This window comes from Zosterops lateralis (genome assembly GCF_965231275.1).
Source record: "Zosterops lateralis genome assembly, chromosome: 1".
Lineage (NCBI taxonomy): Eukaryota > Metazoa > Chordata > Aves > Passeriformes > Zosteropidae > Zosterops > Zosterops lateralis.
The window spans coordinates 27,180,675-27,206,924 of record NC_139762.1 but is presented as its reverse complement, the minus strand read 5'-3'; the positions used below and the strand labels follow the sequence as shown (position 1 = coordinate 27,206,924).

General features: G+C 43.8%; 1 protein-coding gene across 2 annotated transcripts in view; it reads right to left on the bottom strand.

Moving 5' to 3' along the window:
* NXPH1 (neurexophilin 1) overlaps positions 1-25,685 on the bottom strand; it is a 137,248-nt gene extending 111,563 nt beyond the window's left edge. The window contains exons 1-2 of one of the 2 annotated variants that reach the window (XM_083874134.1): positions 25,618-25,685; positions 24,744-24,905 (exon numbers count right to left, since the gene is read on the bottom strand). In XM_083874134.1, coding sequence (XP_083730260.1) covers positions 24,744-24,797 — 54 coding nt within the window. In that variant the 5' untranslated portion in view covers positions 24,798-24,905; positions 25,618-25,685. Of the gene's footprint in view, positions 1-24,743; positions 24,906-25,435; positions 25,457-25,617 lie in introns of those variants that run through there. The other variant, XM_083874135.1, reaches the window with a different exon arrangement.
* Positions 25,686-26,250: the final 565 nt, after the last annotated feature.

The window sequence follows — 26,250 nt, the reverse complement described above, 5'->3', positions numbered from 1 at the left end:
AACCACATTTCAAAAAAGCCTGAAATACACTGTATGGAGAAAAATAATTTGAATTCTTTCATTACGTAGGTATATTTTCTATTTTGTATCATTTCCTCTAAGACATGTCATCCTCTGAACATGAAAATGTAAAGACTCACACGTACAGTTATACGCCACAACTCCTATGTAGAAAAAACTGGCTGAAGTTTCAATTAAAGCTTTGAAATACAGATACTATTCTATAAAAAACAGATTTTTTTAAAAAAATTGAAATGAATTTGAGAATACACATAGTTATCTTAGAAACCCACAGAGACTGTAAATTCCATACAGATCTGGTAGATGAATGACATATTATATCAGAACTAGAAGTGGTATGAAAACAGAGTACATAACTTTATGTCAGGGAATATTCAGCAATACATATTTTATAAATATTTTCAATGAAAAGAAGCTGCCTGAACAGCAAAAGAACAATGTAAATTAAAATTAAGCCCCAATGAGCTTCTCATTTTTCAGGTGACCAATCTCAAGTTTATCATAGAAAAATGTTAATTTTTTTAGAGTTTTCCAATTTTATTTTTTATCTGCTGAACCAGAATATTTAATTTCAGGAGTAGAGGCAGATGTTTCTTAGATAACACACCTGTTCCTTTAGTTTGGAAAATATATTCAAATTGCATTAGATTATCCACTTGCATGGGAGTATTTTAGCTGCAGGAAAGAGAATTGTCTGGAGTGTTGGTTATAGATTGCAGCAGTTCAGGTACTTATTTCTGCTTCAAGGGGCGGATTCAGCCATCAGAAGACTCGGACTCAGTTGCTGCACTCAATCTCAAGGTGTGGCACAGAAAACTATTTTCCTTCCTTTGCCACTCAGAGGAAACTATTACCATGTGAGACAAGTTCTCCACTACCCACAGAAGCACAGAAGAACAACCACACAGGTGGAACCAAAGGTCTGTTTTCAACACCAGTTAACAAAAGATGCTTAGTGTAGAGTACAAGAACAAGGTGAGTCTGTAATGATGGATGTTTCCCCATAATACCCTTCCAGCATCTAACTATTTGTGTCTCAGAGAGCTCCTCAAGACACAACATATTTTTTCTGGAAATCACCACCCACGACCTCACTTCAAGCAATTTAAGGTCCAGAAAACCAAAAGCTATGTCTATTTAAAAAAAAAAAAAAAAAAAAAAAAAAAAAAAAAAAAAAAAAAAACACCAAGCCAAAACAAAAGGGCTCATTTTAGTCCTAAAAATCTTTTTTCCTTTCCACTGGTATAAGCCATTGGTTACTCTATATGTGTTGTACCTTCCAAAATTACTACTAAAGGTAAATCAGGCCTAGCTACAAACCTGTATCAGTGATCATTGCAGGGGAAATTGAGCCCACCCCCTCTTTTTTCCATTATAGAATTCCAGCATTTATGGCTAGGTAAGCAGAGGGTTCCTACAGAGCTCCCCTTTGCAAACCTTGTACTCCAATCTCTGATTCCCCTTCACAGGACTAGAGACAGCTAAACAATCCCTCTATGTGAAGAAAACCAAGAATGCTGGTTATTTTGTTCCACACTCCACATAATGGTAGTATTAAAAACTATAATAGACATTGTGCTCCCTGTGCACAGAGAACATGCACTCTTTGTGCTGTAACACAACATATGCACTCCAGAAATCTACAAAAGAAATAACTTGACATTTTAATAATAAAGATACCAACTATTCTCCTCCAAGCCTCTATGCAGACAGAGGAAATAGTGACTATTGATAAGAGGTAAGTAATTTCCTCTGGATTCCTATTCATAAACTCTTTGTGAATGTTAACACTGTAGGTCTTGCATATGATTGAAATTAAGATTTCTGCCTGGCAATACCTGCATTCCTGTAATTCTTGGCCTACAAAGGCTTTCAAATTTTTAAAACTGTTTGCATAGAAGATTCACTTTATTGTGAGCCATGGCAGCTTGGTAGGCCGATAAAGCTTTACCCAAGACTGGTGTGTTAACTCCTTTAGAGTTCTGATCACCCTGTTCATTTACTTTTTAAATAGCAGAGAGAAAAGTAGATCAGATAGAAAATGGATGAAACTGCAAATTATGCATCTATCATGCTTACTGCCTAGAAGCAATCTCCCTTTGACTTTCAAAAGAGTGAGATGGGGCTCTTTCAGCATTAAAAAACATAGAAAAGTAAAATACAAGTTTTGCTTAGTGGTGGCATTGTGAAATGATGATTTTTGAAAAAAAACAGCAAATAACAACAACCAAAAAATCCCTATCTAATGAATTGGACTTCCTTGAGCCAAAGATGGAATCCTGGGCAAAACCAACAGAAATATTTCACAGATAAGGGGTAGTGTATCCATGCGGGTTTTATCAAAAGAATTATAATAAGATGCACTTCCCAATGGGTATTAAACATCTCCAGTCAATGGGACCACATACAAATGTATTACTTTTATATAATTACTTCCATGTTCTGTAGTGACACCCTGGCTGTACAACAATTAAGCCTCAGAACCTAGCCATGCTATTTTCATCACTCACTTAGGTTAATCTCACCAAGGAACACCCATACTACAGCCCTGCGGCAACTATCCACATTCCTGACCACACTGTATGAGCTCAAATTCCATGTCCTGACATGCCCTCAGGCCTTCAGCTGTCCTCCCAGGATTCTCCACATCTTTGACAATTGCATCCTGAGACCAAACACAACTTAACTGGCCCTGCCTGAGTCCCAGTCTTTGATTATTTTATAGCCAAAGGAAAAGGACACCAAAAACTGGACTTGTCTATCAGTCTTTCACCGGGTATATGTGCACATGGTGTCTGGCAGCCCAAAAGAGCTGTGTATCAAACAAGTACCTGTTTTGCCAAGGAGCCAGGCCAGAGCACTCCAGAAGTATTATGTCCTGCTTACATCATTTTTCTGGATATAACTCATGCTGCAATGTACTGGAGAATTCTTCCCCCAGTGAGAAGATTCCAAGTCATCAGGCCACTAAGATTTAGAAGTACAGCACCAAATTCATAGACAACACAAAATTAGGAGTAGCTGTGGACCCCTCAAAGGCAGGGAGGCCCTGTAGAGAGACCTCAACAACTTACAGAACAAGCCAATCACCCACTGTATGAAATTTAACAAGGGGAAGTGTCAGATTCTGCACCTGGGGTGGGGTAACCCTGGATGTACAGACAGACTGGGGAATGAGAGGCTGAAAAGCAGTGCCACAGAAAGGGACCTGGGGGTCCTGGTCGATGGCAAGCTGAACGTGGCTCAGCAGTGCCCTGAGAAGGGCCACCCGTGTCCTGGGGGCATCAGGCACAGCATCACCAGCCAGGCAAGGAAGGGGATTGTCCTGCTCTGCTCTGCACCGGGGTGGCCTCACCTCGAGTGCTGGGGGCAGTTTGGGGTGCCACAATATAAAAAAGACATTAAACTGTTAGAGAGGGTCCAAAAGAGGGAGACAAGGATGATGAAAGGCCTTGAGGAGAAGCTGTGTGAGGAGTGCCTGAGGTCACTTGGTCTGTTCAGCCTGGAGGAGACTGAGGAGAGACCTCACTGCAGTTATAACTTCCTCGTGAGGGGAAGAAGAGGAAGAAGATCTCTTCTCTGTGGTGCCCAGTGACAGGACCAAAGGGAATGGCCTGAAGTTGTGTGAGGAGAGGTTTAGGTTGGATATTAGGAAAAGGGTTTTCACCAGAAGACGGTTGAGCACTGGAACAGGCTCACCAGGGAAGTGGTCACAGCACCAAGCCTGACAGAATTCAAGAAGCATTTGGGCCATGTTCTTGGGCACTCCTCGGGGATGGTCCTGTGCAGGGACAGCAGTTGGACTTGATGATCCTTGTGGGTCCCTTCCAACTCAGCATATTCTGTGATTCTGTGATATGCCTCTATTCAGCAGAGGATGGAAGCAAATGTTTATATATGTGAAGAGTCTCACTCCAACCTGTGTTACATATTCAGAGTTTAGGATATGTTTTGTTGTTTCACTTGACTGGCACTAAGAGAGTTTCCGTATCAGAAAAAAACTGACATCAAGTAATTCTCCTTTCATCATAGTAGTGAAAAATTTACTTACACTAAAACTCTGCCTGGATTTATTTGCAACAATACAATGGACAAGTGCAAATATCCTTTGGTTTATCTGCTATTATCTTCAAAATAATATAGAAAGTGCATAAGTAATGTTTCAACACTTTCATGGAGCTCAACCCAGCTATTTACCTTAGGTCAAACACAGCAAACATTTTGTCCTCTAAAGAGTGTTGCACAGCTCTGCTAATACCAAAAAAAGAGACTGTTTACCATTCTTCTGCAAGGCCTCTCTCATTGACAATGAGCTATGAATATATTTCTGAGGTATTGGATATGTTTGGTGTTTTTAAATCCTTTTCTGACTCATATTTCTCTGCTCACGTCCTTTTATTACAGATGAGTTAGTTGCAAAAGCACATAATATCCCAAAACATCAATCTGAGATGGCATAATGAGAGCAGGATTCATGGGGTGTTTTTTGACTTCTTTTTAATCAATTACTGACAAATCGATACATTTTATACTATTTCTGCCTCCCAGTTTTATTATTTCATAAGGTTTGCAACTTCAATTAAAGATTAAATGTGATGAGTTATCATACCATTAATTGTTCTGAACTGGTGAATTGTTCCTGGTTATATATGAATGTCCTTGTTTATGACAGATAGGACAATTGCCTCCCACAGAGACACTCTAGCTGTAGTGTGATGTCCCACTGAGTATCCAGCATTACTGGTGCTATGGGGTGTGTGTGGTTAGTCTGACTTACAGAGAACTGCTTTGCACCTCTAAGTTCCCCACCAGTGTCCTCGTGGTTGGTCAGCCAGATAAGTGATGTAGGTGTTTGGAGATGAACTCTAAAACCAGCCAAAGATAGCTACCAAAGATAGGTAGCACCTTTCACTCCTCTGGACTTCTGATTTATCTTGTTGTGAGGTTTCTTGGGGTCTTTTTTGGGGGGGATGGGGGAAGTTGAAGTGATTGTAGGGGGTTTTATATTTTTTACAAAGCTCTGAAATCTTTTTTGTGGAAAACTTTGTTAAACCTGTCTAGAGGTAGTGCAGAAAAATGTCCAGTTATTTCATTGATCAGCTTTAGATCAGACTACACCTAGCAAATATGATAGGCAAATATTAAACTTTTCTTCACACATTTGCTGCTTTTTATAATATATTGAGAATACATTTTATAACCCCTAGGGCTCTCTCCTGCTTGTACTTTTCCTCAAAAAAGATGGCATAAAAAGGTAAAAGGAAAAATAAATCAACATAAAACCCTCAAGCTTTACTTCTCCAAAAAATGTAGTAATCTTGGTTATAGTCAGCACATATTCTTAGATCTCGTTGAGCTTAACAGGAAACTTCTTTTAACACAACCATTCTGAAAAAAAAAAATTCCCTCTTGGTTAACAAACAAAATAACCATCTCCTTTAGACTCTCAGGCTTGCTTTCACCTCAAGTTGAGTTTTGCCATGAATATTACAAATAAACACTGACCTCATATCCCTTATTTAGCCTAAAAATACCTTTGCAAGCAAAGGTTAAGTAAAGTACTCAACAGGAGGAAGAACGAGGCAATCCCTGGAAGATAGATCTTTACCCTTGTGCCTCAGTTGTAATATTAATTTCATTTATTTATGCTCAGGCTCAGGACAGAATTCAACAACATATCTGTGTGGTCAAACACAGAGATTTTCTTTGCCAGTCTGTGAGTAATTTCCAAGATGAAGACAATTACATTTGTGCACAGCTATACACCCATGCTGACAGTTCACCTAAGAGGAAGGTGCTCTTTCTTTGCTCAAACACTTTGATTTCCTAACTGAGCTCCATATGTTCAGGATTAGGGATGCTTCCTGCTCCCGTAGCTCAAAAGACAGCCTAGCCAAGCACCTAAGTTGTCTGCATCTGCCTCTGCCGTTATGTTTTAAGAAAGAGCCCCATGTTCTCTACAATAACCCTTTACAAACATCTACCTCAGGAGAAGTACTGAGTTCCCCAGTACCAGCCATTGGGACAACTCCTTCTGTTCCTAACATAAGAACCCACATGAGATCTCACCACAGAACACTAAGAATATATTTGTTAAAAAATTAATCCACAGTATCTTTGCTTAATACTGCAAGTCAGGTCATTTTAGATACCCGTGGATATCTAGGGAGAGTCTGGGAAGTGTGTTCCATCAAATTCTGTTGCTGTAAAATGTTTGTAGATTCTAATAATGGTTAGTTTTTACCAGTTCCTCTCAAACCAGTTGAAATAATCTCATGGTTGTGTATTGAGTGTGTTCCACAGGATACAGAAATGAAGTTATGGCCAAACCAGTTCAGTTAATTTAGTGTCCTGGTCCTACCTCTGGCCAATATCAGGTGTTTCTAATGAAGTCCTAAATAATGCAGCACATAAATATTTAAGAAAAATATATTGATCACATCCTGGAGAAAAAAAATCTATTGTTTCTACTTAGCAAATGCAGATTTAGCTGCATGTAGGAAAGTCTCATTTAAGGGTTTGTTTCTGTTTCAAAGCTTAACAGTTTACACACTTTCAGAACAATTGTCTGCTAGCCAAGAGAGGAAGCAATAACAGAAGGTATGCATAGTCACATATGGCCAGATCAGGGGAACAATCCAGACTTAATACTGGCTGCAGCTCTGGCCAAGAAATGTTCCAGATATCCAGAGAGAAGTCTGTGGGCACTTGGGTAGTCTGCATTGTGGCAAACAAACTTCATACTTATCCCAGATCTTGCATTGTCAAAATTAGAAAAATCGCATTTAATTAAAACTGTGTTTTTATCCATGTCCACCTCTAAATAGCATCCACAGTAGCTTTTATTTGTTTTCAATTTTAGAAGAATGCAGTTTATGCCAAAGCTGCTGCAAAGATGATCTGAGAAAATTGTGTGAGATTAGTACATAAAAGTTTAAAGTAAATCTATCACAGAGCCCTTGAACTCCTTTGCTAAGCATTCCTACTATCTTTTATAATACTCAGTCTTGCTACCAGACTGCAATACAAGATGTCCTGGCACTCTAAAAACTTCTCATTTGATACACAGACATTCTGTAAATAAATCTGCAATGAAGTTCTTAAAGGTTTATTTCTTACTTTTTAGCAACTAGGCATAAAATGTTGGGCTATAAAGTGCTTACAAATTAGATTTTTCTGGAATCTAATGGAAAGGAATGGAATGCATTGTTATCTACTGAGCCAATGATGGGTCAAATGGCCCTTTGAATTCTTGTGCTGAATATGGCTTCAACCTTCACATAGCCCATTGACAGAAAGCAATTTTATTTACATTTTTAAGTCCACATAAAGGTGAAAGATGTACCACTACAAAATGAAACATTAAATTTTTTGTCCCAAGGCATAACTGAGATCCCCCCAAGGTCACATATAGTCTGAAATGAAGCAAGACTTTCTTAATCCTGCTACCAGTTACATTTCACCCAGACCTTGTAGTACTGGTGATCTATTTTTGTTTGCTAGTCAAAATATCTCCTAATTTTAAGATGGAGAAATAGGAAGTAATGAGAGACTGTTTCTTTGTCCCTTAACTGTTCTGCACAAACAGATCATTAATTATGTTTGAGCTGCTGTAACAAGCTAGTTTCATCTGTACAGATAAAAAGGTCTACCCATAAAGAGATGGCAGGTTGAAAAAGCCTTATTCAAAAAGAAATATATCACATCCTCCTGGGCCAACAGCACTATAATGTCTATACTTTCAGAACAGAGTCTTTAGGAAATAATTAAAGCTATGTATAATTGGATATAATCTGCATTTCAGACACTTAAAGAACAGCATATTTTTCTTTGTATACAAACTGTGCCTGTCACTTTCATTTTTTAAAAAATATATATTTAAAAATCTATCCATTACATCACAGTATTTCCTCTGCACTTTCTAAGAACCACATGATGAAAAAGTTTTAACTAAAAGTCTTGTTTGTAAGCACCATACAGTGGGCAGTGTTATAAAGAAATCATAAGTACCAACAATAACTGCATTCTTCTAACCATTCCGTTTAACCATGGAGCTACTCCAAAGTACAACATTTAAAAAATGGCAACAGCTATTCGCAGAACAACACCATATTGCAAAGTACTGTCACACAGAGCACCTAGGAGGATACATATGTTAATAAAATACAGATGGTTCTGGTAGCAATGGCTATGATTAAGGCTGTCTGAAACTTCATGCAATAAGACCTGTTTTTTCAGTTGCTTATAAGTTTACTGAACTCCAACTACTTGGACCAAAATTTTTCCCTGCAAAGTATCTACCTGAGTATTTCTTTAGTCTTTATGGCAATATTAACATAAAATGGCTTAGAGAACAAGAGTACAGAAAAATATCCCTGGCTTTGGAAAAAAACCAAAACCAGTTTTTCTTTGAGAAAGTCCTTTGAGAAGTCCTAATGTTGCATTTCTGGGGAAGAAAAAAACTTTTAAATGTATTAGGGCATGGCCTAACATGGCATATAATTTTTATGATTCCTGGAATGCCCATTCAAAGACAGGCTAGTTTGTTGGGTGTTTTCAATATCAAACCTCAACTACTTCCCAGAATCACCTCAGTTTTTACAGCAAAAAATCATTATTATTCTTTACATGTTTTAGCACTCAGGGTTGTTTTCACAGAATGACCTATACATGTTTCAGCTCTGGAAAACAGAGTTTGCTTTCTTCAGCCTATAGAGCTAGTTGCACCAGGCAAGAACACCCCTTCAATCCTTGCTCTATATATCCTATCTTAACAAAATAAGATGGCAGAGCCAAGTTCTCCAATCGTTTCCTGGCAGTTCCCACAGGCATACAGAGAATGAAAAGGCAGCTAGACATAAAGAGAGCTTGCAATCCAGTAATTTATTATAGGTTTTAATGCATGGATGATAGATACAAATCATCAAACAAAGGAAATTATAAGCTTAAAAATAATGAATGGGGAGTGAGGGTAGTGGTCTGCAAATTGACAACTTGTTGCAAGCTAACAATGTGCATCCACAGCTAACCATGAGTATTGCTCTTCAGGAAAAAAAATAAAGCTTTCAGGATCTTGGGCACATAAATAGCTTTCTAGAAGCAATTAGTTACTAATTAGTTACTGTGCTTTGACAGACTGACAGGGTTTCTTAAAATGAAACATACAAGAACTGTACTCGTATGTAACTGTGAAGATAATGGAGGTTCAGCAAATAGATTAAAATCAGGAATGCTTCTGCTTACTGTTAGCAACCTTGGAAAATCCTTCAGGCTTGATCCAGAAGATGTCTGTAATTACTACAATGAAAGTCTTACTCTCTTTGTCCAAAGGACCTGTTAAAGTTCATGACCTAGAATTACCTGCCCACCTATTTCTGTTAGGAAATGTTTCCTGAAAGCATAATTCACAACTGTCCAAACTAAGAAACCAGAGAAAGAAAAGGAAGAAACTTAAACATTTTCTGACACTTCTGAAGCATAAATGCTCCTAAAATTAGGTACCTTATTTGGCTGTTGTTAGTATGTCTAACGAATAGAATTGGCAAGACAACATATGTGCAACTTTCTGGTTCAAGAATTTCTTACACATGATAACAAAGCTTTTTTCTGATATAGGGCTCTCAAAATCTGAAGTGCTTCCATTATGAGTGAACTCAAATACATAAGGTCAAAGAGCAAGAGAGAGAGATTTAATTACACAGATGTCTCAGAATTTACCTACATTGAGATCCTGTTTCAGATTAAAGCAGTCCCTGATTGTATTAAACCAAGCAGAATAAAATGAACAAGCAAAATCAAGAAAATTCCACAGATTATTCCACCAGGCAATGGTTAAAGCAATTACCTCAAAAAGGTTAGGATTTATATTTCCTGAAGAAGTAAAGAAACTGGATCTCTTAAATCCCTAACAGAAGCATCAGTCACTGAGCTGATGAGAAAAATATAAACAAGACAGAGAAAAGGAGAGTGGAAAAGCCCTGTGACACTATCAAATCTTTTGTAAGTCTAGGGTGTTACACACGCAGCTAGAACTGCTTCCTAATGGCCAGCACTCCCTTTTTTGGTTTTGTGGTTTTGGGGGGTTTTCTTGGTTTGGTTTTTTTGTTTGTTTGTTTGTTTTTTGTTTGGATGGTTGGTTTGGGGTTTTTTGTTTGTTTTCATATATGTATGTGAGTCAACAGAATGAATACTAGAGAAGTTACAGTATTTTAGGCTGAAGTAATGGCATATAATGCATCAGTCTAACTATCACAGGTGACACTAATTCTGTTGTGATAGCTGAATGTGAGGTGCAGTCATTTCTTTGGGAGCAAAGCTTTACTCTATGTTGTTAGTTTCTTACAACTGACTAAGAGGATGCTTGAAAATGTGAATGCAGCTGACAGCTGAGCCTGGGATGGTCAGGTCTGACTTATACCAACCATGGAAAAGGTACTCTTCAGTGAGAACATGCACACTGAAAAATGTCCAAAGAATATATTCAGACTGTCATGAGACAGAGCTTGAGTACATGGTTGATATGAATCAATTATGGAGTAATATAAAACAGTTAAACAATTAAAGCTAAAAGTTGTGATACAAGAGATGATAAACAAAAATTATTGCATATAAGAGTAACTTTCTGCATAGTTATTTTGTTGGACATTTGAGAGGGTTTTTTCTTGTGTTCAGTGGCAGTCAAATTGTATGAGAAAAAAATGCCTAGGTGAGGAGTTTGGCCTTGAACCAAGCCTATGACCGAACTCAGAGTTTCAGGTTTGTGGGTAGCATTGACTCAGACACCATCAAAGCAAGATGTAAACAATTCTTGAGTAGTCAAGAATGAAATAGATGTCCAAGCTCAGAGATGGAGACAGACTCTTGTAAAAACACATCAAAGCTAAGCAATTGGGACAGGATGAATCTTCAGCTTCTGAGTTTTTTAAGATTTCGTTTTGATTTCTAAGAAGAAATTTGTGTTGGGATTGCCTTTTGATTACTGTAGTTATTTCTATGCAACTACAGTCACTCGTTCAAATTTTAGAACCAACAGTATTCCATTAAAGACTAACCTCCTGTTTCTTCAGGTATGAGAGGTAATAACATGCATTCTCTACCATTCCCAATGAGTCTTCTAGCAAAAGTAGAGGTCACTTTTATGCTGATACTTCTGCTAGGAATTCTCTGCCTAAGCAGTGATACATTTAACATCCTTAAGTAACTTGAAATTACTTCGACTATCAAAGAGAAGTATCTCCATTAAAAAAAAAATAAATTAAAAAACCAAAAACCCCAGATGAGTTTTCTATCAGGCTATCTTTATGGCAGCTTTTGTTTCCTAAATACATACTCAGAAGGCATTGGAAACTGGGATAAATTCATCAATGTAATTTCAGTTGTGTAGATTTTCCATCCCCACTGGGCATATTTATTGGAATCTTACTGTAGCTAGTCACATTATTAATAGCAAACAATTTATTTGATTAATTTACCCTATACTTCTGTTCATTAAAAAGCCTCTCCCAATTTGATTTCTGCTTATTTTATTCATAAGCATTCAGTGAATGTTTTGAGCATATTTCAGTCTGGAGTTTTTTTGGAAGCTCTTTGCTTCATCTAATCACAATGAATATTTCCTTTCAGGAGGTGCTGTGACTTGAAATCTTCAGTTAGTATTGTCTTTGTTCCCCTCATTGACTTTGCCACTGTAAGTGCAGTATCAGGAATACTTCTGACATGAATAGTGAACATCTACTATCACATTTGAAGCACTGACTTACCCAAGGATGCACAAATCCATAGGAAAACAACCTTTCTCTAAACATTCATCAGACAAAACAAGTTTACACAGGTGTATGTAAAAATGAATTAAAAAATAAGAGAATACGGAAAATTGGAATCTTTGGAAAAGCAAGAATTTTTATAAATGTATCTTCACTGTGTTATCCCAACTTACTTCAAGCCACTCCTTTGTGGTCCTATGATATATTTTCCTAACACAGAATGATCCTTCATTCATTCCAACCACCAGTTGATCAGCTCCAGCTAAATGAAGGCAATTGTAAGTAGTCTATGAAATGACAATTTTAGCTTGTACTGGCAACGTGTTTGCTGTTTTTATAAATGTTATTAGTATAGCTCCAATTGAATTAGTTTCCTCTAAACATGCTGAAGACATAATTATCCTAAACATCTCTACAGTCTTTGAGAATCTAACAAAAAGATAGGTCACAAAAAAAATCAATCATGCAAGGTAGACCTTGCTGAAAGAGGACTAAGTGGAAATACCATCTTAGACTCCATCTAATTCCCCCATGTAATTAATACGAAGCTGAGGTTAAAAAAACTCCCATAGAAGCTCCCTAGAACCACCACATTCCCACAAACTAACAACTGTTCTTGATGAATACATAAGCATATGTGCTTCTCATTACCTGAAATGTTATATAGGTCAAGAGGTTAAAAACTTTCCATCAGCAATGAAAATGTAGATACAAATTTAGAGAGTGTAAAACACCTGAGCAAAATTGAGTCAGAGATCTGCTCAGGGAGATTAATTTTAGCTTGAATCAAGAGGCTAACGAAGTCACAGCTCCACCTGTTGAGCTAAAGCAAATCATCCACCTGTAGCAGCTGGCAGCACAGGTTTGTTTTTGTGCCAGTCATAGATGGCTAAAGCTGTGCTGCTTGGATAAAGCAAAACATCAAATTTAGGGACAAACCATGCAGTCTTTACTCTAGGTGAAGGAGTACTGCAGCCATGGAGCCATTCTGTCAGAGAACAAAAGGTCTCAGATGTACAGGAAGGATCTCATGGCGGACCAAAGTCAGGATGACATTCTTCTGGGTAAATTTACTAAAGAATAAAACAGTGGCAGAAACAGTGCTAGAAATAAAAGCGTATAGAGTGTGCTCAGCTCTTTTTGACTTCACAAAATACTAAGTTGCTCAGACCACAGGCTATGAATATCACATACCCATACATTTATATTCTTTCATGTTCATTAGAAATGTTTACTACTTCTTTCCTGTGTTAGCTATCCATAGCCAGTTCTCACAAAGAAAATCAAGCTAAAATGTAATGAAATATCATTCTCAACCGCCTTATAAAAATGGAAATATTTATCAAGATGAAGACCCCATTTTACAGCCGAAAAAATCAATGGCAAAGTTCTTGTGAGCCTGAGTGGTCTTGAATCAACATGCAAGTTTCTTGTGGAAGAATAAATAAGACTATATTTTTTGCTTTACATGGTCATTATTCCAGTACATTTTTCTTCTGAAAGGAAAAAAAAAAAAAAAATCTGCAGTGGTCTGCAAAAAATGTACATCAATAGTACAGTTAGACTTCAACTTTAGACCTCAAATATAGTTCTGCAAAATGGCCACTCATGACTTTCTGAGATATGCCATCATTTGCATCTCTTTGTAATTCTAGACAGCAGTATGGGTGCTGTCTGAATACTTCAAAAACACATTTACAGGAGGAACTAAAAGACACATGAATTATCTATTTGAAAATTCCAACTTTAGTTTAATTTCATAGATAAAAGTATTATTTTAGACTATTTCTTCAGAAGGTGGAGCTTCTTAAGTCAGAATGAGTCACAAATCATGACCCAAAAATTCAAAATTAATCCAAAACCTAATTATTATCCCATAATTTTAGCTTTTTTGACCATTTAATTAATTATTATCCAATAACAATAAAGACAATATTTTTAGGATAAGGGATAGTAAAAAAGTATAATGCTTGGTTATAGAACAATGCTGTAATAGATTCTAAGTAGTCTAGAGGTAAATTCAGCAGATTCTTGGCAAAAACCTTACTCTGTAATATTTTTGAAGACATGAATGTGTTATCTTTTCCTCCATGGAAGAAGTTTTATATCCCAAAAAAAGAAATGTAAGCACCATACTGCATTAACTTTCTCCTAGCTCAGTAAAGCGCTGAAGCATTATGTGAGGTGTCCTGACTTCAGTTGATATTGTGTTTTGCTTATAAAAAGTAGTTGCAAGCTATTGGCCTTCGCTCTGAAGTGTCTGCTACAACACTGCAATTTCAGAATAATCTATAAATTGTGGAGAACAAAACCAGCACCTCCTCTAATGTACTTAGTCATACATTTCCATATTCATCTGGGTTGCATTACACTGGAAAACTGAACCATATCATTACAATCTGCTAATCCACACAATAACTTTTCCAAGACTCACAGTCTGCTCTAGCTAGCAAATATTCAGTGCATTTAAGATGCAAACACAAGCTATATTCCAACACATTTATAATTCTGTGTTTTGGTACCCTATAGCAATGACTTATGCAGAGCAGTTCACAGAGGAAGGAGACAAACAGCAAGAGGTCCCACTGAGTCAGCACAGACAGAAGCTAAAGATATAGATGATGGTTCACACATACCATAGTCTTGTCAAGGACCAGATAATGCCATTTTTTACCCAGTCCAAGTGACTGCTGACAGACGTGATTCCACTGAAGGTAGCGGCGCACTACCCTCTGCTCGCAGCACGTACTACACTGCCACCTGCTACAGGCAAGTCAGCTAAGCAAATGTCATGGCTTGTGAAGGCAGGGAGAAGAAACAAGTAGGAATATAAAATGTGGACATTGTCAAGTAATATCCATTGCAGATGAAGGCAGCAGGATGGAGCCCATCTTTTTAAATGGTGAAGGTTTTCATGTACTATTGATTATGCACATCTTTGATGTCACATCTCTGTAGTCTTTCTTATCTTCCTGATCCTTAAAGATCTGTTCACTCAGCAATTGTCCTCCACAGAGCTCCAGTATTATTGCTATGTTTTACCTATCAATATTTCTTACAAAATCTGCTCAAGGTGCAAAACATTCCCCACATAAACGTTAAGAATAACCTCTGTATGTAATACAGAGTAGTTGCAGTAAGTGACAGCAGAAATTACTCTAAATTAGAGTCAAATTACAAACTAACATTCTGATTTTAAGCACTCCAATATTTTACAATACTGTTATTGACAGTAAATGTCCTCAATAAGCATGAGGACACAATTTTAACATTATTCTTATTTTACTTCTATGTCTTCTTTTGCAAGACCTCAAATGCTACGGATGAGAATGTAAATATAAAAAGCAGTCCATTAATTTTATACAAGCAGTTTTATGTACCTGAAGGCCTATGACAACATTTCCTTACAAAATAGCCTAGCAGAAGGACTATTTTTCTAAAGTTCAATCAAGAATAGCTTATAAAAATGACTGTGCAGATAAATATTATGGTACAGGTGGTCTGAACTACCCATAACAGAAATTCCATTAGCTAAAATTTTTTAAGAGCTGCCAATTACACTTTTGATTTGAAGTGGGTTCTGAATAGTGACAAGCAATTCTCAGAAATAGAAATGGTCTACTTAATCTTCAATATAAACAGAATCTGTCCTCCTCACACAAGTAAACAAACCATTGATTTACATGGAATCCTGTCTTGCATTACACTGTAGGATCAGGGCATGTATCTGCTGCAGAGGAGTCTTTGTTTTTCCATAGTGTTTTCAATACATGCCCAGAACGTTTCTCCTTTTCTATTTTTACTTTTACCCAGTAGCTCACATGCATTTCTAAAGCAAGTGCAGGAAATATTGTGCCAGCTGAAAGTTAACTCACACATAATACAAGGCTGACATAGGGCAGGGAAAGGGGAACGAGGATCATAAAACACACTGGTCACTAAACATTGGTAATGTTACTTCTGTTATTTCAAAGCATGTTCCAACTAGGAAAGTAAGTAGCATCTTTTATTTTTTAGCTGAGGACACTGTACTGTTAGATTTAAGTGACCCTCTAATTTTCTTGCTAAATAAATGAATATAATTCTAATGTCTCATATATTACTATAAGATTAATAATTAATTAATATATTTTGATATATAGAGAGAGAATATAATTTAATTCCATGCCTTTCCAAGAACTAAGGTTATTAGATCACTTCTTTCCTAGTATTATTTTGGCTGTCTTCTCTGCTTCTAAAACAAGTCTACTGCACAGCTATCACTGAATTTTAAGTAAATATACAAAGAAATAACATAGACATATTTGAGTTATCCATTTTCAAAAGCCCAGCCAAATAAGAGCATTCACAAGTGCTCTTGTGCACACAATAACCAGGTTACACACACAGAGAAACAACCAGGCTCTTTGTTCTTTTGGTTTTTGTGTCAAGTCTGGGTTAGAAGAAGAAATTTGAGGAAAAGAGGGCACGAATATCATAATCATTTGGTAGGCCTAATTACTTCTCCTTAAACAATTACTGTAGATTTGGAAAGAGCAGATCATCTTTGCATACTGTAGTCAACCTGTCACCAAAGTGATCAAACAGATTAGCAGGAGAGGTGATAACCCAGAGGACACTGGCAAAACTAACTTGTGAATGGACAGGGCAGAGACCAACTAGTGGACAATACTTTTTTGAGCAGATGCAGGGGGGCAAGGAAGAAAGTATTACTAAATCTCTCCTCGGAGAGGAAAAGACAAGGCAGCAGGAGAGACGGCACAGTGTGTAAGGCAGATGAACGTCCCTGAGACATTTGTCACTAGCTGGACAGTGAGACATTGACATTAATGAGGGTGGCATTTGGAAGATAAAAGCAGTATCTCTGCAGCAGACAATGCAGTTTTGAGACACCACACACAGGAATATGGTGTAATCAAAAGGGACTGGAGAACGTTCACATCCAGCAAAAGCATCACAATAACTACTGATATTCATGGGAGAATATGCATCAGGAATAAATGGCTTATGGTTTTGTCTGGAAGGCTGGTAGAGATTGTGGATTATTTTACCTCTCAGCCCAGTCAATTCCCATCACACTCCTTTATTGAAGGACTCTTCATCAGTCATTCACTTATACCTGCCTTGCCAAAAGTCACCGTTTCATTGACAAGTGCTTTTCAGGCAGCAGAGCTCTAGAGGATAGCTCTGTCCATAGTAAGTGGGGATTTACAGGGGTGGAGGTGGTTGCCTGTGACTATCTCCTCACGAAAGCAAGGGGAGAGCTGGGAGATACCCTGAGCACTGTCTGCCACGACATAGGCAATCAACTGAAGGTAGCAAGATCTGGCTGCCCCCCACAGATGCCTCAGAGTGCCACAACCCCAAAAATAACATCAACAGTGTCTGAGAAACACTCCTGCCCCGACCCACGGGATAAAAAGTGTCATTGTTAATTAATAACTCCCTGTTCTCATGTCTCAGTGTCAGCCATGTCTCAGACTTCATTTTTTATTCCTATGCTCTTGGGTATCTCTGGTCTCTCTCCAAAAACAGAGGATGCCATGGTCCTGGGATAGAATGAGACAAATCTGAGAATCTCAGAACAGCTTTCCTATCTCCATGTTCATTCTACCACCCCTGTTCCACCCCATACTTATGTATTGTCCCTCTGACCAGCTTTTCCTCAGAAAATAAAGTTACCATTTCACCATTGAGAGAAAGCCAGTCAGCAGCAACAGTAAACAAATACACTGCCTCCTTCTTCCTTCAGGAAAACAGGCACAGAGCGCCAAGACCTGAGTCTAGAGCGTGTTGAGGATGGGGTCTAAGTAGCAACAGCCGAAAACCTTGACTAGCCCAGGACGGGGCACCTGTGAAGGAGCAGCCGGCGGTGCGGGCCGGGGCTGGGCGCTGTCCAAGGTGCTGCCCGGCCCGGGCGCTCTCCAAGGTGCTGCTGCCCGGCCCGGCCGAGCGGGACACCCGGCACAGCCCCGGCCGAGCGGGACACCCAGCACAGCCCCGGCCCGGCCCGGCCCAGCGGGACACCCGGCACAGCCCCGGCCCGGCCGAGCGGGTCACCCAGCACAGCCCCGGCCCGGCTGAGGGGGACACCCAGCACAGCCCCGGCCCGGCCCAGCGGGACACCCAGCACAGCCCCGGCCCGGCTGAGGGGGACATCCAGCACAGCCCCGGCCCGGCTGAGGGGGACACCCAGCACAGCCCCGGCCCGGCTGAGGGGGACACCCAGCACAGCCCCGGCCCGGCTGAGGGGGACACCCAGCACAGCCCCGGCCCGGCCCAGCGGGACACCCAGCACAGCCTCTCCCGGCCCCACTGCCAGAGCTTGCCCGCTCTCCCCGCAGTGTTTGCACTCGCCGTCCGCGGCTCGGAACACTCAGCATCTCCGACAGAGTGGGGAAAACCACACTTTTAAAAAATAAATAAATAAGCAAGAAAATAAATAAATAAATAAATAAATAACACGTAGACTTAATCGCACTCTGAAGAAAATTTAAGACGTGGATCCAGCAAGGAACGGGAAAACAGGAAGCCAGACTAACCCGACATGTGCTAAGGACAAGCTCTTTCTGCTCCCTCATTAATGCTTCATGCGAGGAGTGCAGCCCCGCATGTGAGAGTAACCATGTCCCCGTCCTGCTGCAGAGTTTCGAGAGCCTTCCTGTTGTCCTTCAATACCGTCTCTCTGCTTTGATACAAAAAATTGGAAAAGTGTGGGGAAGCGACAGAAGAAATCTGACTGAATCCATCACCAACAAGCCCAGCAGGACGGATTATGGGAAAAGAAGCTGTATTCTTGAGTAACGACCGGCGTCACAGCAGTTAAAATAGAAGAGAAAAGCCTCTCGAAAAGTCAATTCGTATGTAGATGAGGTGACGTAAGAGCTTTTCTCTCCCTTCGAGGGCTCAGTGAATTCCTAATTTGCCCCTAGAAGCCCTAGAGGAATGAGGAAGAAAGGGCGGGAATATTGGGATTGCTAGTCATAACAAATACTACCGCGATTTGGATTGTTGCCTAGAAATACACTGGAAATGAGGGGATCCAATGCCATTGTCTCAGCCGAGCTGTCCTGACCTTCGGCTTTGTCCATCCAGGCTGAACAAACTTCCTGCACTGAGCGTCGCCCTCGCTGCTGCCAGTCACACAGCTTTGGTCTCTCTGGGTCACGGAAAGGGAAAGAGAATGAGAGGCAGCTTCCCCTCCGAAAGAAGGGCACTCGCAGAAGTTTATACAACAGCCAGAAAAGCGTAGGGTTAAACAATAAACTGGGAAATGTGCTGTCCCGTTAAACAGAGAGTAGTTTGCACAGCATTGAGAACCCGCCAATATATATCATATCAATAAAAAGGAGCTCTTCGAAAGCTTGCATAGTAATTGAGATTGGAGATCTTTTTTGATATGGGTTGGCATTTCCTCATATCAATCTGACAGAGCCAACTCAGGAAATTGCTGGTAATATTCATCTGGGGAGCACTTTCATTAAACGTAATTCATTCGACTTTCACAATAAATTGAGTGACATCCTTACAGCAGAACCTTTTTATCCTTGATGAAGTGCTTGCCAGCCTTTGGTTTTCCACTTTATTGTCACATTCCTTAAAGCAGAATCGTCAACATGTCAATCTGCTGCATGAAAAAAAAATGCTAAAGCTGTATTTACAAAGCACCCAGGAGGTGGTTTAATGCTGACTTACAAGAAGAGCGAGCTGGGTGTTAAACTATCCGCTAAATCACAGCAAAACTTCACCCAAAACCCAGTCGGGAGAACAGAAGCCAATCCTAGGGAGGGTAGGATGGCTTATACATTCATTTTCTCCAAGTGCTGGCTATTCCGAGCAATTGGTTCCTTAGCCTGCTCCACCGCACTTTCCAGGAGGATTAGGAAATTGGCTTTTTGTTAATTAAAATGGCGGATTAGAGATGCAGGGAAATATTAAAGAGGTTAAAATAGATACCTCTAGGTACCCTACCGACTTGGCAGATTTGGCCAGTCGAAGAGAAGCAGGGATACTGGATTATATTCAGGTGCTTCCCCAGAAAGGTAAATCTATTCCGGATTGCTTTCTCCAACTATATACTAAATTAAAATAGTGTGTACTAGAAAGAAATTTCAGTGCGGGGAAACCCCTTCCTAAACTAGCACAGGTCCCTGGAGGTTAGGAAGCAAGAAAGCCTGGAAAAGAATACACTATTCTCCGCTTGAAAAAAAAAAAAAAATATCAAGAGCGCAGATAAGTTTGTTTTACCTACACGAGCTCGGGGTCCCGTTGTTATTCCTGTGTCTTACCTTCCGAAAGGGGACTTTTTCCCCCTTACACCACCGCTACAGCGTCTCCCAAACTCGTTTAGAAAGAGGGAGAAGGAGCATCTCAAGGCTACGTAAACTCCCCCGCACAAAAAGCCACTACTGTCCCCGCTCGCCAAGCGCTCTCCCCCGCCCTCCACGCCTTCGACGTCAATTTGAAAATTGAAAGAAATCCCTATTTGGGAGGAAAAAAGCAATACTCGAATGCATTTACCACCAAATGCCTCTGAGAAAATACTGTGGGTGGTGGTTACGATAGGACAATGCCTCCTCTCTCTTTTGTTTTCTGCCTATAGAGGTGTGGGTTTGTTTGTTGGGTTTTTTTCCTTCCATGACAAAGTAGGACACAATCAGTAACAATCTTTAAAAAGAAAGAAGAAAAAAAAAATCCACTTCTCCTCGCCGGCACGTGATATTTCCTCACGTTCACCAAGCTTTCATTAACCGGGGTGAAATGACCGCAAACAGTGCGACACACAGCGAAATTAAATGTACACAAACTCTGGAGCCGCTAACCCCCTGTTTACCCCCTCAGCAAATACTGTACCAAGTGTGCCACCGCTGAGGACAATTTTAAACCTCTATTATTCACAACAATTTTGCAGGAAAGCTCCTCTCGGCTGTCAGAAGGCCTCCAAGCTACAGTGACGGTGTGAAACAGACCTTACAATCCCAGGCCGGCACGGGGAGAAGGTCAGCGGGCTGTTTGCAGAGCCCCTCCGCCCAAGCCATCGCCCCGTTTAACGCGGTGCCCCGCGGTTCGCTCCTCTGGCAAAGCGCCGCGCAGGAAAGCGCCCGCCGCGGAACAGCCGCCACCGCGGGCTGAGAGATGAGAGAACACCCCTCCTTTCCTCTGGCGCCGCTCAAGTTCTGCACAGAGCTGAAGCGCCCTGCCACCCGGCTCCGGTGCGTATCCTCATTAAACCCACCGGTGAACAAGCACTTGGCTGCGAGAAGATGACAAGCCGGGTGGGGGATGAAAGGGGGGAGGGATCCTTATCCTAGCAGCAAGCCACGCAAAATTCCGACTGATTTTAGCTCGGTACCCGCCACTCCGGTTAAGGAGCGCCTAAACAATGAGCCGAAGCCTCTTGGAGCCGGGATGATCCCAGCAAACGAGATGCATGTACCCACTCCACGCTTGTAGGGTGCGGGAAGGTCTCCCCGGGGCGAGCGGGGGCACGGCTGTGACCGGGACGGGGCTGAAACAAATCCCTTGGCCGCCCGCGCTGGCCGGGACGGGGCGGGACCAGACGGGGCGGGACGGGACAGGACAGGACAGGACATAACCGGACAGGACAGGACGGGACGGGACGAGACGGGACAGGACGGGACGGGGCGAGCGCCCGTGGCCGCGGGAGGTGTCGGCCGCAGCCCGCCGGGCCCCGCCGCACGGAGCGGCTCCGCAGCTGCCGGCACGGAAAGGATCTGCCTCCTCCTTCGAGGGCCCGCTTGACCCGTCCCTCTGAGAAATAACACTTAGCATCCTTGCCGTCCTTCCTAACAGCCCGCGCGTTCTGTAGTCACTGCTACAGCTTGCTGCTTCCACACAGGGGGAAGAAAAAAGTAAGGAAGAAATGAAAAGAAACAGCCTGGCCTTTTATTGTCCTGTGGTGTCGGGCTGGAAGTTCACCGGCAACCAGGCAGGAGGTACAACGAGAAGGTTTCCATTAAAGAAATGGTGTAAAATCCCAGCGTCCTCATAAACAGAACTCAATTCTGTGAGAGTCTGCGATAGCTGGGTATTGGGTTTTTTCTCTTTATTCTTTACGTGTTTCCTCACTGACGATTTTGAGCTCAGCATAGCACCGTTAGTTAAGGAAACATAATCCATTAGAATCAGACTAAGATGCTTTTGAAAGAACAGCAGTGATGTGGAGCATCGCGGTAAATAAGACCCAATGTAGCTGTTTGAACACCTTCTGCAGCTTTCTAAAAGTAGAGAAAGAAAACACCTGCAAGACTTCAAAGGTCAACTCCTAATTCTGCAAAATAAGTACCAAGTTACTCATTTAGGCCAAAGGAAATGCACTACAACTGCAAATAAAACATAACATTTTCAGTACACTGCGCAGTTCGAAACAAGGAGAAAATGTACACCTCGCAATGCACAACTAATGTTCTTTTCAATAAACATAATATGGTGAGCCATCTCTAACCCAGCAAAATTCCTACTCATTCGGATCAGACATGATCTCTATAAATTTCAGGCAATAAGGCTGATAGCATATGGCTCTATTAAAAGGGGAAGAAAAGCAGAAGCACTTTTTTTTTTTTCCTTAAGATTTCATTACAAGGAGGTTTAACGGAGGGGGGGTGGGGGGGGAAGAAGAATAAAAAAAGAGCAGCGGTTTGCTGAGTGAAGAGAAATTACAAGGCAGACAGTGTCTGTAAATGAGTGACTTCAAGGCAGCTCAGCCTCACTGCAGCTGTTCACTCTCCATGAACACCTCCCAATTCAGGCAAAGGGGAAACAGGCTATTTTCTCTCTCACCTATATTATTAACCCCTCTCAAAGAGATTTTTTTAACAAACTCGATAGGAAGATGTTTGGGCTGCCATTTCATCTACCCTTCCTAACAGTTTGAGCATTGAAAATTTAATTCCCAATTGAAACTGCTTTTGTCCAGGCGGAGCGACAGGCACATACAGATGGGCACAACAAAGTGCTGCACCGCGCTGCTTTGTGGCGCCGCATTAAAGCTTTCACCAAAACTTCATGCCTCGCTGCTAATAAACAGTTTGCTATCATGAGATGGCCTAATGCAAACTTTCAGAGTCACTCCTGAAATACAGAGAATAGGGAGAGCTCGGCATAAATGTGGAAGTATCAAGTTAGAAAGAAGGACTTTGCTAGGGAAATCCTTTGGAGCCTCCTCGAGTGTTCTGGCAGAAGACACAGACCAGCTGAAGGGCGCATTTCCTCCCCCTAGCTTGTCTTTTATTCCTGACTTTTTTTTTTTTTTTTTTTTTTTTTTTTGGTATCATATTTTGCATTGTTTCGAGGGAAACTTGAAAATCGTCTCCTTCACTCTGCAATGCCAAGCCCTCGGAAAAAAAAAAAAAAAAAAAAAAACAACAAGTATCCAGGTAATGAAGTCTGTAACTAAACGGTAATTGAATCAGCATAATTTGCACACTGAATGGTTTTCAAATGCTCCCAGTTTACAATTAAAGGAGAATTAATGCGCTTGTTGTTCAGACTGCAGCGCATTAGAATAAATCCAGCACTGTTGTTGTAATGAGTCGAGAGCAGTTTAACTGCCAGCAAACACATTTAAAATTTAACACGACGTATCGATCTCGCTCCGGCTTTTTGATGGATTATTTGCCACGCACTTTTCTCCCCATCTCCCCCCACCCCTCCACCCCCACCCCGGCTATAAAACTCGCAGGGAGGAGAGAGGCCCGCGGCAGACGCGGCACGGCCCGGCGGGGGCAGGACCCCCGGGGAGGCGCTGCGCCGGGCGGGCACGGGCCGGGCCGGGACGGGGCAGAGCGGGAGGTGGCGGGACGGGCCGGGCGCGCGGGCGCTGCGCGGGCACGGGAGGAGCGCGCGGCCCCGCCTGCCCCCGCCCCCCGCGCCCCATTGGCTGCCCCGCACGGGGCCGCGCGCTCTGCCCCGCAGCGCCCCCGGGTGGCGCGGCCGCCACAGCGCAGGGAGCGGCGGCGCGGGCAGCGCCCGGAACCGAGCCCGAGCCCGAACCGGAGCCCGAGCCTGAACCGGAGCCGGAGCCCGAGCCCGAGCCTGAACTGGAGCCGGAGCCCGAGCCCGAACTGGAGCCGGAGCCCGAGCCCGAGCCTGAACTGGAGCCGGAGCCCGAGCCCGAGCCCGAGCCTGAACCGGAGCCGGAGCCGGAGCCCGAGCCCGAGCCGAAACCGAGCCCGAGGCCGAGCCCGAGCCTGAACTGGAGCCGGAGCCCGTGCTGTAGCCGGGCCGTCGCCGGCACCACGCCCAGCACGGGCCCGGCGTGCTTCTCTCGGCAACGCTCCTGGAAAAAGATCTTTTCCCTCCCCCGTAGCCACGGGGATGAGCTGCCGCCAAGCGTTTGCTGCTTAACGTACCACAAGGCAGAGAGGATGCGGACTGCACAGGGGCAGTCTGCAGCCTGGTTTTCGTTCCTTGCAATCGTAGCGGGAATAAAGTGTGTTTGTGTGTGAAAGGAGATAACGCCGATGTTTACTCGCGTTCCCGCGGTAATCTTAAAGGAGATTGCTGCAAAAGTCAATGACACTTCCCGCGGAGAACGCTCTCTGTGCTGGTGGCCGAGTGCCGCCCGTGCCGCACCGCCCGCGGGCACACCGGGGCAATTCCCCCCCGGAACCCTCAGCGGGGAGCAGAGGGCGGGAAGTTGCCTCCATCCCACAGCCCGGCCGGGCGGCCCCGCCGCGGTGCTCCGCTGCCCACGCAGACACTCAGGGACCCCGGCCCTGCTCCAGCCCAGGGGAGCCCCCGCTCCCCCGGAGAAGTTACAGGTCTGCGCCCCAGGGAGATTTCCCGGCCGGGACCCGCACCTCCCCGGCCCGTGGCGGGAGGACGAGCAGAGCGGGGTGCGGGGTGCGAGTAGTTGCCGTGAGTTTGTTCGTTCCCCGCCGGGCTGGCGCCCTCCTCCCTCCCCACGCCCGGGCCGTGAGCGCGGCCGGGGACACTCACCAGGTAGAGGGTGGGCTGCAGCAGAAGCACCGCGTACCAGTACACAGCCTGCATCCTCGCCGCTCAAACTTCCCCCGCGCTGCCTTCGCTGCCTCTTTGTTCCTTCCAGAACATAGATCCACCTGGCATCCACTTTACAGAACAAGCAGAGCTCTCACCAGCCTAGACAAAAACGAAATTATAGATCCCATGACCACAAGACAAGGTTAGGCTTGGCATAAGGGGGGAAGAGAGGTGTGTAGGGAAAGGGGAGGGGGAGGGGGCGCGGGGGGAGAGAAGGAGAAGATGGGGTGTGTGAACGGGGGTGGGGGAAACAAAAAAAACCCGATTAAAATCTAGTTAATCCAGCGTCAAAGCAAAGTGATGGCACGGTCCGGGGTGGCGGCAGACCGCCTATAGGCAGCGCTCCCCGGCGCTCAGTCCTTTCACTGGGCGGGAGAGCCCCGTGTTGTTGGCTGGGACGGCCCGGGGGTGCCGCTGCCAGCCCTGCCCGTCCCTGTGCCCCCGGCGGGGACCGGGCGGCAGCGCCCGCCAGCCCCTGCGGAGCTCGGGCAGCGAGCGGGGAGCGGAGAGGCGCCGGAGCGGGGAGAGGGCGACAGCAGGCGCTGGGATCGTGCCTCCGGATGCTTCTGGGCGCTTGAAGCCGAGGCAGAGAGCTTTGCCTTCGGGACGCCCGAGCAGGCTCCGCTTACCCCTGCAGGCGCCCACCTCCCTGTGCCGCTCCTAAAGGCGCGCCGTGCCCTGCCCCGGGCCGGGACCGCGCCCCGGGCGCCCCGACGGGCCAGGACCCCCATCCCCGGCCCCAGCCCTTCTCCGCCCCCGCGGCCCGCGGACAGCCCCGCCGCCGCGGGGGGGCCGCGCTGGGGATACGTACGGCGTAGGGGATCCGACGGCGGACGCGGCTCCGCGGGACGCTCCATGGGCGAGCCTAGCGGGGCTGAGTGCCGCGGCGCAGCCCGCCGCCCCCGCGCATCTCCTGGCCGCGCTCCGCGCCGAGGTGTCCCGCGGCCGCCGTGCATCCAGCGCAGGCACTGTCAGGGCGGCGGGGCGGCTGGCAGGCTCTCCCCCCCTCGCCTCCCCTTCTCCGCACACGGCCGCGCTCTGGATCCGCCGAGCAGGACACTTACGGGAGGAGGGAGCAGCCCCGGCTGCCCGCTCGCCTTCGGCGGGGGGCGCGGGCAGGAGCGGCGGCACCGGCGCTCCGGGGCGTCCAGAGCGATTTGTCTCTATTAAAAATGACTTATTGTTGAGTGAGCGGCGAGCGCCTGCTATTTAACTTCAGATAAAATCTATCTGCAAAGACCTTGGCCGATCATCTTAAAATAAAGCGCTGGAGCCGAGCACTGTCCGAGGCTCACTGCTTGGGGAAAGAGAAAGAGCAGCGGGGGGGGGGGGGGGGGGGGGAAGGGGGGGCTTGCTTGGCGAGGGGGGAAGGGAGGAGGGAGGAAGGGGAGTTTAGCGGCGTCCCATCCTCTCCGCTGAGCGGGGTGATGAATTAGAGCCCTCC